This window comes from Pleuronectes platessa, chromosome 12 (assembly GCF_947347685.1).
Source record: "Pleuronectes platessa chromosome 12, fPlePla1.1, whole genome shotgun sequence".
Classification (NCBI taxonomy): domain Eukaryota; kingdom Metazoa; phylum Chordata; class Actinopteri; order Pleuronectiformes; family Pleuronectidae; genus Pleuronectes; species Pleuronectes platessa.
The window spans coordinates 19,098,644-19,112,908 of record NC_070637.1 but is presented as its reverse complement, the minus strand read 5'-3'; the positions used below and the strand labels follow the sequence as shown (position 1 = coordinate 19,112,908).

The following is a 14,265-nucleotide window of genomic DNA, read 5'->3' as shown; positions in this document are numbered from 1 at the left end:
CATTTTACTCAAACAGTAAGAATAACATGACAGTATCAGTATGTGCGTGACACAGAATGGACACCAGGGGGGAGTCCTGGCTTTGTTGTTAGTGTCAGTATAAAATGAATTTAGCTATACATTTCAAAGACGTAATATGCATTTAACCATCATGCACTCTGCGTTAACTATGACTAGTAGCCTGAAGGGATTGAAACGTACATACTTGAATGCTTCTAATCTAGATATTGCTCCTGTGAGTCACACGAGCAACATATGATCCTATATGAACAGGAAATGGACAAACAGGTTGGCCGTGTACGTGCATGTGAATCCTGCTCCACAGAAAGCGAGGCGGCTGTCCAAGCAAACAAAGAATAATATGAAAAGACAGCCACTTAAATTGTGCATGAGTTGGGGCTGCAGCCAGGCGTGTGTTCATTCAGCCACAGGCACGACTCCTCAGTTGCTAGCTCTGCATCGTCCTAACTGTAAAGCATCTGCTTCACTACTCTCAAGAGGATGTGTTGCTAACTTAGTCCGTTTCCTTTTTTAAAACACAGAACCAACAAATACTCTACCCTCCGTGGGGGATTTCTGTTTTGGTTCAAACATCGAATCCCCACAAGAAGAACATACGGTCAGGGATAATAGCGCCTCGATGGCGCTCTCTCATTAACTCTTCAACTCTGAAAACTAGTGGGAGAAGCTTCCTGTCGTGGCAGCGTTCAGCGGTGTCAAACTCATTACCAGAGAAAGGACATCAAAGCAAATGGGCGAGAATGATTAACTGAGCCTGGAGAATTTATGTGCAGCCAAGACACAAGTAACCAGCCATTTGAAATTCAACCTACAGAGAGGAAGCACAGGCTTGGATCTGCCATAAGTGGAAGATGTAAGTGGTTCAATACCCAACAGGAGGAAGACATGGTGAAAACCAATGTGGTAAAGGTGTAGAAGAGGAAGTGAAATGAAGAACAAGATAATCACTGCATTTAATTGAAGAACCGGACCTGGGACATAACCATACGCTTTGTTTGAGCATTATACACAATCATGGTATTTACTTCTTGTCTAATCATAGCATGTAAGAGACAGAGAGAACCTGTCAGTGCAGGTGGATGAAGCAGTGCACACACAGATGTCCAGTTAAGCAGACAAATCAATGCTACTGCCAGTTTTAATTATCTGATTCGGATGACTAAACAAAGCGGACAGAGCTGACAGTTGACTACATCTGACTCTTGAGAATCACTTGGTCTTTAAAAGCCTGAACAATCTTATAGAACTTGGCATTTTCATTTTATCAACACGCATTTTCATGTCCGGACAGTAGAGTTTTCTCAACCTGCAATAAATAGTTCTGTTTAAGCAGCACTAAAAAAACGATTCCCATAGATCAAACATGTCAATGTGTTAGTCTAGGAACCACAGACAAAATAATCACTGTGCTGATTTACAGCCTTAAGTGTGAAGTTTATTAGGTACTCGTTTCACATGAAATAACTCCAACATATACTTCCTTTGTGACAGCTATGAAGATACGTTTGTGAAAATGATTCACAGGTTTTGATTAAACTTTTAAAATTGTAATAATAATAACTGGAAAACAAAGAAGACACTTTATTTGTGTTCTTAACAAAGTGCTCCCCCGGGAGGATAAAGCAACAAAGAATGATAAAAAAAAAAGAAATAAATATTTAAACAAACAAAATAATAATTAAAGAAAAGTAAAGAAAATACGAACATTTGCCCAGAGATAAAAGCTTTGTTTTAAAGATTGTTTTAAAAGTGTTATGCTCAGTGTGGATGCAGCAGTTTGTGGTGATGATTGGACATGACCTGTTTCTCCATGATCTCACAAATATATGTGGGTAGAAAATAAAAAAGAAACACCACTAAATTTTAAGTGAATACAATTTAAAAGCAAAAAAAAAAAAAAAAATCCTCTAAATTTGAAAGCATTTCAGTCAAAACTAAACATTATCCAGGCCTGGTTGTTGTATTAGTCTATATCAGTTTTAGCTAGGTGTACCTAATAAAGTGCCAACTGAGAGTATCATCTTAGTTAATATAACTTTCCCACTTTCACAATAAGTCATAGTAAATAAAAGCTGTAAAATAAAACACCATGAACTGTGGTTGTTGTGTTGTTGTTGTTTCAAGCCTCTGTAATTAGACTGCTCCATGTTTATGCTAATGACCCAGATTCCAGCACATACACGCATCCCAGTCATGGACGTTAATTCACAGCAGTATTTGCGGCCATGACGCAGTTTCATAGCACTGAGGTGAGTTCATGTTGTATTTTGAAGACACAGAGTCAGAGTTTGATTCTCTTACCTGAATAAAACACATGTGAAGACAACTTCTGCAGCAGAGGTCAAAGTTTACAGCTGGCGACGTGAAGGTAGCACACAAGACACACCTGACCTGAGAGCGCCCCCTGTTGAAGGGTCTCATATCAGCACTGTCACACATTTACTTCTGTTATAAAGTTCGTTTTGTTTTTTTTGCAAATTAATTCACATTCAAAATGAGAACAAGCATTTCAACTTGGCACCGTGATCTGAGCGCTTATAAATAAGAAGGTTGTGAAAACACTTTGTACTTTTTTGTTAAATATAGACACATTAAATTCCTTTGGCTGCGTTCCTGGTGTGAAAAACGTTTTGTTTGCACCTAACGTCTCATGCAGTTACTCTTGTATCATTTCCAAACCATCCAAGAAAAATGGTTTCTCAAACTTTGAATATATATATAATGTAATTAAAATGTTAGATTTATATATGGTCCTGTGTAGCTGTAACCTTTCTATTCATTAACTCACTTCATTAAATCTGTGAGAAAATTAATTTGAACTTTATCCTGGAAAGGGAGCACTGAGCAGTGATGCTGTAAAAAAAGAAAAACGAAAAAAGAAATCCAATGTAGTTTCACCATCTGTTCTGTTCCAGGACAGAAGTGAAAAACTTCTCATTCTCAGGAATTAATTAGAAAATCCGCACATCCACTATTGGCAATTTGTCACTGCTGATAATTTATAGGATGGTCGGACATCTGTACATGTGGCCACTGTTATAACAAATAGACTGGCTGCTCTTGACCGGACACTAGACTAATATCCTTCAATTACACACTATAGATCACATCTATGCTTGTAATTTTAGTCCTGGAACTAATGTGAGGTAAAATAATTTTTTTCCCCCCAAGTTAGTAATTTTAACTTTCCTCGTTAAAGCGGATGGTGGGCTTTAATTGTGCATGTTAATTAAAATGTTCAGAGGGATCAGACGTATGGTGGTCTGTGACAGTGGTAAATGAGAACAGGTGAAAGTAGAAAATGCTGTGTGACTAATATAACACAGTGGTCATACATCACAGCTTTCACAGGATGAGGCTCATTCCCTGAGTGCGTTTTGTAAATTCATGCTTTAGCTCCCGACAACCTCTATCACATCACATTGTCGAGACCACAGGATGACAGGGAATCACTTGTGTCTTCTCCCATCAGCAGGACGATCGGCAGACTCGCCGTCCTCCTCGCCGCCACAGATGTAGAAACCAGATCTATAACAAATAGGCTAATTGTTCGATCTGAGGTTTGGATCGAGTCTTAATAACAGAGAGTTACTGTACACTTACTTTACCCTCCGCTGACTTGATGACCTTGAACTTTGTGGCAGAAATGCCTGAAAAATCATTAGAAAGACCGACTGCATGCACGAGGGGGGGGGGGGGGGGGGGGGGGGAGTAATGCAGTTCACATAATAATAATAATTCACATAAGATATAAAATATATTCTTTTACATGCAACATTACAGATTGACATTGTATATAAAATATATAATAGTCTGTCCACTGCATTTGTCAAAATTCATAAAATATCCTCAGTGGTAAAGGTCAAAAATGCAAAATTTAACCATTTAGACTTTCATCCAACTCACTCATTTCTGTGCCATTAATCTGTTCACATCTGTCAATGTGTTGTTTTAATTTGGTATTCAAACCATGTGAGCTGTTTTACGCTCAAGTAGAATAAACGACTACTGTGATGTTCATGAAGAAAAATAACAAACATCATACTCAATCTATTTAAATGGCTTGACCAAAGAAGCACTTTTATTTTGGGTATAGTTTACTGAATCATTGTACAAACTGAAAGACTTTGAATACAGGACTTTGATAGAATTATGACCTTATGACCCCCATTTGGACCTTGTGTGCACTGTAAATGAGAACAACAGCAGCTATTGTGGCCATACCCACTGTAGCCACACACACACACACACACACACACACACACACACACACACACACACACACTCACACACACTCATAACAACTGGATGTTTTTTTTGGTCATGGGACAGTGAAATCCAAAAATATGCTTTCCCTACCCAGGCTGGGTGGATAATGTGGAATGGAGTGAACCATATAAGGCTTGAGCTCTGCACTGATGAGTCTCTGGTTCAACCAACGATCCATTTCCTGTAAGTGTATTGCTGCTGAGACTTTTAATAGATAAAGTTACAATGGTGATGTGATTATATCTGATCACAGACTTTGCCATTTTAACATCCAGGGACGTTTATGTGCGTAGTCTATGGATTATTCACACCAAACATCTCATCACCAGGGTTGCTATGTTCAACGTGACGCTCATGACATCAGTCTCACCACCAGCCACGCAATCACGCGTCGTGCTTCTATTTTTACCCTAAAAAGCTGTGTTTGAACCGGAATGCGGCAGCGGTGCTTCACACTCGCTCAGAGGAGACGATGTAAATAGCAGCAGGGAGAAAGTGTCTTTCCTTTCCCAGAGCTGCCCGTCATATGTCAGCGCGCAATTGCGCATTAGCCAGGAAACCCAGAGATGTGAGACCAGTGGCACAAGGAGGGTGCGTGAAAAGCACCGCAGCGCCTGCACGAGAACAAACCTCCCGCTGTGACCCCGATCTGAACTGGACCTGCACATTTTCCTCATGATGCCCAGGTGAGCATTTCTCCACATGAGGCACCCCCCCCCCCCACCCCCCTGCGACCTGGACGCTGCTGGAGGCACCGCCGCGTTTAGTGGAGACATTTGGCGCCTGAGGATGATGACTGTGTGTTGGACTCACATATTCTGCAGCGACGGCCACTCACGGTGACAGTTCGCGTCGGGACATGAGCTCATGAGGAGTCTGGGTATTTGAGAGGAGGCACCATGGACGCAGCGGACGTGGTCGCTTCCGTGTTGGTTTTGGGGACGATCTTCGTGTCGCTGCTGTCCAACGTCGTGGTGCTGATCTGCTTTCTCTACAACCCGGAGATCCGCAAGCAGGTGCCGGGACTGTTCATCCTCAACCTGACGTTCTGCAACCTGTTGCTGAGCGTGTCCAACATGCCCCTGACTCTGGTGGGGCTCATCACCACGGGCCACCCCGGAGGCAGCGTCTTCTGCCAGGTCGTGGGCTTCCTGGACACTTTCCTCACCACCAACTCGATGCTGAGCATGGCAGCGCTCAGCATCGACAGATGGTTGGCGGTGGTGTTCCCGCTGAGCTACCACTCCAGGATGCGCCACCGGGATGCGGTGGTAGTGCTGGTTTACACGTGGACACACTCGCTCTGCTTCTCCATAGTGGCCAGCTGCAGATCCTGGGTCGGGTACCACCACCTTTACGCGTCATGCACCCTGTGCAACGTCAGGGCGAAGGGAGCCGGGGAGCAGTTCATCATCTTCACCGTGGCTCTGCACTCTCTCACCTTCCTCCTGACGCTGGTCGTGATGTGTGTGACTTACATGAAAGTGCTGAAAGTAGCGAGGTTCCACTGTAAACGGATCGACGTGATCACTATGCAGACGCTGGTGCTGCTGGTGGACATTCTCCCCAGGTAAACATCCAGTCCAAAAAACTGCTCTTATGAATTTACTTTCTGACAATTAAGTACATCTTTCCATTTGATTGTGTCCATTGTCGGAAGCTTTGCATCCAGTGGAGGATATTATATGTGACACAAGTAGTGACTGCCAGGAAAACAGGAAATAAGTGTTTCTATATATACGCGAGAGCAGGAGAAGATATTGGCTTTTTTTCTTATCGCCTTAAAATGGTGATAAACTGACATTGAAATATATATAGAATATAACCAACAACGAAAAAGTATATATCCAGCTCCAGGATTACATTATCTCTGTTTTATATAATTTTGAATTAAATTATTTGGGGGAACTTTTTGTCTGGGGACGGTTGAACGGAGAGAATATAAAAATTGAAAACATCACCTTGGATTTTATAAACCAGCTAATCAGCTATTTGCCAGACAAATAATTGCAATTTACATTACATGTCATTTAGCTGACGCTTTTATCCAAATCAGTGCATTAAACATCTATGGAGGGGCCATTTTGGGGTTCAGCGTCTTGCTCAAGGACTCTTCGGCATTGGCTGGGATTTGATCCACCAACCTTCTGGTATATATCAATCAATAATGAAAATGAATAGTTACATTACATTTTGAACCCATCAAAAACAGCTTTCTAGATGATTTCACGTGACTTTAAAGTCCTCCACTGACGATGATTTGACTGTAAATCCTGCTGTCAGTCAGTTTACATTACCATTTTGTGTTAAGGTCAATTAGACCATCCTCGGTTTCCATCCACCCTGGTTTCTGCTCAATTACACTTTTTCATTGATGTCTGTGCCGTGTGAGCATTTTTCCATGTGTCGTCTCCCAGAGATAAAAGCCCTCAGTTCCTCTGCTGCTGTCTTCACATTCATCCCACATGTTTTGTCTGTTTTCATTATGTCTGCGTGTCTCTGATCATGCCTCCTGGGTAGATAATGGTGCCATGTGTGCTTTGGCAGTGTGCGCCAGAGATGCTTGGATGAGCAGAGGCGGAGGAGGCAGAGGGCCACCAAGAAGATCAGTACGTTCATCGGCACATTCGTGGTCTGCTTCAGCCCTTATGTCATTACGAGGTGAGCGCAGATTTGTGGGATTTCGTGTGTGTGTGTGTTTACACGAACAAAACGTGACCATGTGTTGCCTTTTCTTGTCTTTTGAATCACAAGATTGAAAGGAAATGTAAAAATCAAGGATGTCAACTCAACACTGCTCCGCTATATAAAAAAACAAAACAATCTCAATAGATCTTCCTCGTTCATCTTAATGGATCAACTCTCCCAGGGATTAATCTATTTGACGGGGAGATTCACAGAGTTGTCACTTACCTTGTTATCGCTCCTGATGTGGTTACACTCGGCTTATTGTGTGAACACGGATGAAAAGAAAGAATCAATTTCAAAGCCGTCTTATCATCTGTTCACACGTTACCCACTGATTCCTTTTCATAGTGTCATAGCTTATTGGCTCTACAGACATTTACAATCTTCTCTGAGCCTTTACATCTGCAGAGATGAGAGAGATGGAGGAAGGGAGAAGGGAGCGAGACAGTGAGTGAGTCAGAGATCTTAGCACTGGCCCTTATTAGGATCAGACCCAGTATCGACGACGGCAACTTGTCAGAAGCTGTCAGGGCTCAAGAGATCGCAGTAATTAAGAATGCAAACTGACAACAAAACAATACTCTGGTTTTACACACTGTCTTCTGACTTCAACCTGATTTATTATTACACAAATATGTGCCAGGCACCGGATTCAGTGTTTGTATTTAGCTGAATGGTTTTAATAAGCAAGAAGTCCAGGAGCAGCGGAGATGACTTGACACCCATTATTTCAAATTGCCCAACACACTGATGACATTTCAGTGAAGGGGAAATGGTGACATTTTTACAATATTACAGCACTGGGGGAGGTTCACTTGCTGTGAATGTCTTCCACTCCAGTACACAGATCTTAGATTTGGCTCTCCATGTTGCAGTTTGATCGCTGATGCTCTGTGACTGGATTTTTCTTCCTTCTTCCTTCCCTCTTTCTGCTTTATTTGAGGTAGAATTGTGGAGCTCTTCTGCCCAGGGCCCATCAGCCCTCACTGGGGTGTGCTGTCCAAATGTTTGGCCTACAGCAAGGCAGCGAGTGACCCATTTGTCTACTCACTGCTGCGCCACCAGTACAGGAAGACCTGCAGCCTCCTGGCCAACAAGGTCCTCAAGAGGAGTCCGCTCAACTCCTCCTCCATCAGGATGGAGAACAACGTAGGGAGGAGCCACAATAATGTCAGCGCAAGCACCAACACCCAGCCACCTGCCAACAAGCCACAGTGAAGGCTATCACTTTCAGAGAGAGTTAGGGTGTGATGCTGAGCTAAAGGTTATCTCAGAGGTTCAGAGGGGAGTGTGACTGTGGATTGACCTCTGTGAGTGAGTTCATTCATGATTACTCGTCCAAGGACAATAGGGAAGTACGTTGCATTCACTCGAGCTCTGTTTCTCCTGAATTAACAACTGAATTATTTAGTTAATTCAGAAAAACTGCAGATTCTCTTTTTTTTTTAAAGAAAATGTTAGCGTTAGTTGGGAAAATCAGACCTCTTTTTCCTGAATTAAGGAAATATTTTTCACTTAATATACAGCAACAACCGGAGCATCCATGCTGATGAGTGCTTCTTGCCGGATTTTGAGGTTTGATTTCTTTGTTATTTTATTAATTCATTAACTAATTAAGACAAATAAGTTGATAATTCATTTGAATGCCATACCCTTCCATAGGACAAGGCTGAATATTCTGCATTTTTCTTCCTGTCAAAAAAATCCTGTGCAAAGTCCTGAATCAACAGTGTGTTAATCCGTCTTTTAATACTTTCTGAATTTCCTGTGGCATTCTGCATCGTACTTGCTTGGAGGACATAAGTCTTAAAAGTAGGCCACAAATACAAAGTTTCAAATAGCTGCGTTTTGCAGATTTTTGCAATTGTTCCTCAAACAGGAGTTAAAAAAAGATTTGAGGCAGCAGTACTGTGAAAATGTGATTAATATTTTTTTTTTTTAAAGATAAAAGATAAAGATAAAGTAGCTTTATTGTCAATTCCTTAACATGTTCAGAACATACACTGGAATCGATACGACGTTTCCCACTCTCCCACAGTGAAACATATAAAGTGCACATGCACAACAGATAACACAAGACATTTCCTAATACTAAGTAAACATACCGAATTTTTTAGTACAGCAGCATAAGGTTCTCTAAAAGTGTAAAATTAGCAGTGATTAAAGTGATAAAGTGCAAACAGTACAAGAGACAGTTTGTTGCAGAAGTAAACATACAGATTTTTTAGTACAGCATAGACGGCATATAAGGTGACTGCTCCATAATAGTGAAGCCAGGTGGCTGGCATTAGTGGAGGTTATAAATCCTGATTCCTCCATGTTAGCAGAAGGGACAACTACAAAGTCAGTCAGTATACGTCAAATATTTTTTCTTAAATATGGTTTCTGAAATTCTAGGCAGTTATAATCCCACTGGTGTTCATTCATCTGTTAAATTTGTTTTTAATTAATTATTTGATTCTCAAACGTGGAGAAACGTCATGACAGGTCGAGTCCATGTACTGGTGGGACTTTGCCTCAACGGCTCCATCAACTGCCCTGACTCTGGTACCAAATGTGCAAGATGGCAGCATACGTATCCGGAACATTTCAAGTAGAGACGTGTGTTTTTTCATAATATACAGTTTATGGGATTAAGGAAAAAATAGCTTAAGTGTCCATGTAGCACCCGTTGAAATGATGCAGCTCCTCTGTGATTTTAAAGTGTCTGGATGACAGTGGGTACAGACTGACTGTGGAACAGGAGAATTTCAGTTAATTTGGGCGTAAAAAGAAATACGGTGGAGCAATATGATGAAAAATCCAGAGTACGTCATATCCACAAATTATAACTTATTTCTATAAACAGATTGTGCATTTTAATGTGAGATTTCTAGTTGACCAATAACGTTTCAGCAGGCTTTGGAAGCCCCAGAATATCGTCCGTTACTGTTAAAGCTTTGATGAAATCAGTAACATGAGTATTAACATCATTACTGCACAGCTCTATATAATCTATAGGTCTTAAAACCATCACAGACACAGTGTAAGAGCTTTTGAATCCCACTTGAACTGAATTTCATGAAATTCAAGCATTACCTCTGACCTCATCGCTGATTCTCTACCTGGATGAAGAGCTGAATGTTTTCAAGGAATGACTCAAAACGTACGATGATTTTAACAGTATGCTGTAAAGGGGGGGGAGGGGGGTTCACCTCACCCACTGTATTCAGACTGTATGTTGTAGCTCTGAGGCCTGACTTCGAAAGTGCCTTTTAGACGATATAATCTCTCCCATCGAATCAAAACACAACATAGGAAACCCTCACATTCTGTCCTTTATATTCTGTGGTGTTGTTAGGTGTGATGATAGAGCCTGTTGTGGTCACATTGTGGGAACATTTTGAATAGTGTGTATGTTCTATTACCTCCACATTGTATTAATGCATCTGGCAAAACAGGGTGAAATATTATTTGAATGTCGTAGCCACTGTTTAGTGATGTGTTAGTAACATTCCAGCTCATGATGTGTGAGCGGCTGAAAATGATTCATCTTGACAACAGTGCAAATCAGGTGGTTGTACTTTTACTTTACTGTGACAGTATATGAGGCCTTTAAAAGGCAGAAATCTATTTATTTTTGTCTAAACTGTGTCAGATTTTGCTAAATATGTTTGTGATGATATTGAAATAAATGCTGTGCATTTTGATATTTTAATCCCTTAGCAGGAGTCTTCAAATCTGTTATAGTGTTTCTATTTAATGCAATATTTTATTTTACAATGCTTCACAGAAAGATTGTCTTGCAGACCCTATCACCTTTATTCATACACACTGATTATGTCAAGGAGAAGGAATAATTAATTTGAAAAATCATTTAAGATATCTTTAGCCCACTGCTTCTGCTGCTGATGTGGCAGCAGAACAAAGACTTTTTACAAAAGCACCAGGGCTGAGCGTTTAAGACTGTCTTAATTGCGGAGCTGTTGGGAGGAGTGGGAAAAGAAGAAAAGAAGAACAGGAGAAGAAAGTTGGAGCTGTACCTCACCAGGTTCAAGCAGCTGTGACAGTGCTAAAAGATTCATGGGAGCTGCATCCTCCATCCTCCCCAGCCTCCTCCTCAACCACCTTTAACTTTTATCCTTCACAAATTCCGCATCTTTCCCCCCCTCTTTGATAACAAGTACTTAAAATATATCTGTTCTGTTCTGTTCATGAAACAATCACGACTCGTCACCCATCAAAGCTGCCTCCAATGTTTTTTATGATTCACCAACGGGGTGCAAAAATCTTCGTTTACCACAGAGTAAACGCCAGCCGAGGGCAATTAGTGGAAAGTATACTCCGAAAGTTTTGAAAGGATCCCTGGTCTGGAGGTGTGCGTATCCTCCTCTCCCAGGGAGAATCAGTGAGTGGGTGAGCGGCAGACACAGCCCTGCCATATACTGGAAACACTGTGTACCAACCTTGTGATTAAGCCACGGAGCGTAGGAAGTACAAGAAAGCAGAGGAAGAAGGCAGGGAAGACAAACGCATTGGCTGACTTCACACAACCCTGATGTCAGGGCACAAGTGGTTCTTCATGCAGTCTCCCAATGAACAAGTGATGCATTTTTTATTTTTTTTATCCCTGTTGTATCAAAGAAAGTGGCTGTCAAGTTGCGTGGAGAAAATATTAAATCAGGAGTCCCCCATCCACAGATAGTTACCCTCCTTTTAAACATGGACAGCAAAGAACTAAATCTATAAGTGAAGAATCATCCACCACACGCAGAGAAAACCTAACTGATTGATCCTTTTCCTTTTCTTTATGCCAACAAAACGTTTTTCACTGTACAATCCCTCAAGTTTGCTCAAACACCACAAATCACTTGGACACGGCGCAGAATGTGATCATGAAGACTTAAGAAATGTCTTTCCATCACGTCTTATTATCTCACTTACTCTTGTTCCCTTGTTGAATTCATCCTCAACCAGCCTCACAGGCCTGACCACAGTTCTGCCGGAGGAGCCGCAGGACGAATCGACTGCTGGCGTATATAACATGAATCATGGGAACGTTAGACTCAAATGTCACAGTATCCCCCATGCCCTTAATCAAACAGCCGGCTCAGCTCACAGAAGTAATAAAAAGACCATCTATTTTGGTCCAGGAATGCTCTTTTTGTTTTTGCTGTGGGCCGTGGAATGATGTTTTTTTGTCTCTGAAGGCTTTCGCTGCAGTGTTTAAAGAGTATTATTGCCTTGAAGAGAAAAAGCTCATATCTCTAATACGCTGCACAGCCTTCGACACGTTCAAGGGCCTCAGACAAACAGCTTTGATTTTCTGGGCTTTTTGATTTTATCCAACACATTTGTGAAACGTTTCATTAGTGGTTTTACGTGGATTCGAATGCAAGATAATGTTAAACCCACTGGGATTTAACAGAATCCACAAAAGAGTAATCGGCCATTATCGCAGGGTCAACTCCACATTCCCTTGTAGCGAGAGCGAAAAAGTGTAAAGTGTTTTAGCCATCTGGTAGAAATTAACTCTTGTAAGTGTGTGTATGCATGTTTTTATTTCTGAATACTGTGCATTGATGCCTTCCTGTTTGCTTTGAATGTCCATGGAGATTTTTAAATATTTTAGTTGTCGCCTCACCAACAAATGGTTACTGGTTAGAATCCCAGTTCAGCGTGTCTGTGTGGAGTCTGTAAGTTCTCTCCCACAGTTCAAAAAGACTTGCAGGTTGGGGTTATGAATAATCTGAGACTCTAACTTAACGGTGTTTGTGGGAATGTATGAAGAGTTGGGTTTTTTTGTTCGTTGCTCTTGTGATGGGATGGCAATGTGTCCAGGATGAAGGCCACGTCTTCCCCCATGTCAGCTGTTGGTTCCAGTCCCACCCTTGACCCTAAAAGAATAAGCGATATAATCAACAAATGGACGGATGGATTTTTCAATCTGTACCAACGTGTGTCTGCACCAAGAAACCAAATGTTATTAATAGAGATTTAGATTATGGACATAAAAAACAGATTCCCATGGACTGCAGTAACCCCCCTTTACTTTGGAAGTGTATTGCATCACTTGAGAACTTTATTTTTTAGCTTTACAAGAATATTATCTCAGAGTCCCAAGATAAGTTTTCACTGGAGAAAAATAAACTGCTTGATTTTCTGAATTAACAAAATGGCCAAATCCGAAAAATCCCAAGAGAGGCTATCATTTGCTCTGGAAGAACTGATGAAAACATGTCCCGCCGAAGTATTTCGATCCAGTTGCAGAAACTTGGACTATGGGCAGAAAAGGTCTCTGGTTCGTCTCTGGTTCGACACCACGGAGAAACAACAAAAAGACGAACCTCGATTGATCTGTCCAAAAATCCAAGAGGATTCTCCCTACCCTGTCTAGTGCCCCTGAGCAAGGCACCTTACTCCCCAAATATCTGCTCCCCGTGCGCCGTACATGGCTGCTCACTGCTCTGTGTGTCCTTCACCAGATGGGTTAAAAGCAGAGGTTACATTTCCCTACCTGCATGAGTGTGTCTGTGCATGTCTGTGCATGTGTTTGGGACAAATAAATGTATCTTAATCTTAATCTTAATTAGGTTTGGGCTTGAAGACAGGCCCTCCTCCTGCAGCTCCATCACATCTCCCAGGTTAAGCATTGACTCTGACTGATCCTCATGTCTGAGTCACCGGATCAGACTGCAGAGCCGGGGATGATTCTACGACACCTTGAACTTAAAAATACATCAGAGAGTTTAAGAAAAAGCTCTAATATAAAAAAGCATCTTTTAAATTCAAGACGAACCGCAGACACGTTAGGTTGGAGCCACGAGGCTTTTATCTATACATGAATAGTGAATCCATTTGCATTCAAATACTTTAAAAGCATGCTCAAAGCCACTCGCCCTATGGACATATGTTGGGGACAGTGGCAGCTGCTCCGAGACAGACGGCTGTCAGTTAATGAGGCGCTGATGTATGTGGCTCCAGTATTTCATTTTCAAACATCTGTTAAATGTTGGTAAGTTACAGTAAGTGGAGGAAAGTTAGGGTGAATACGTGACCTGGTTGTACAGCAGATGGCTCCCGAAGGAACTTTTTAATGGTATATGAAATATTTGAAAACTTTCTCATATGTCAATTATAGCTAGAAGGAATTGCCGCGAATATAACACTGAGTAAATACTGGACTATGTGACTTAGTTTGTATCATTCACAAGGTCAAAGTCAGTGTTGGGGCTTGTGTGGGCGGCAGAGAGATAAATAGTCTTCCGTGGCTTGCAGTATACAGAAGAGGGAATAATTAGGATAGAT

The 14,265-nt window shown here is 41.5% G+C and overlaps 1 protein-coding gene across 1 annotated transcript; it reads left to right on the top strand.

Moving 5' to 3' along the window:
* The first annotated feature begins 4,391 nt into the window (after positions 1-4,391).
* On the top strand, positions 4,392-10,675 carry LOC128453471 (G-protein coupled receptor 26). The gene is made up of 3 exons (XM_053436393.1): positions 4,392-5,860; positions 6,838-6,951; positions 7,926-10,675. The coding sequence occupies exons 1-3, from the start codon at positions 5,190-5,192 to the stop codon at positions 8,194-8,196; spliced, it is 1,056 nt and encodes a 351-aa protein (XP_053292368.1). The 5' UTR covers positions 4,392-5,189; the 3' UTR covers positions 8,197-10,675.
* The last annotated feature ends 3,590 nt before the right edge of the window (positions 10,676-14,265 follow it).

Excerpts from the sequence above, each read along its gene's own strand:
- LOC128453471 (XM_053436393.1), top strand. The coding sequence starts at position 5,190 with ATGGACGCAGCGGACGTGGTCGCTTCCGTGTTGGTTTTGGGGACGATC. Across the intron at positions 5,861-6,837 it reads CTGGTGGACATTCTCCCCAG|TGTGCGCCAGAGATGCTTGG; the intron begins GTAAACATCCAG and ends GTGCTTTGGCAG. Across the intron at positions 6,952-7,925 it reads AGCCCTTATGTCATTACGAG|AATTGTGGAGCTCTTCTGCC; the intron begins GTGAGCGCAGAT and ends TATTTGAGGTAG.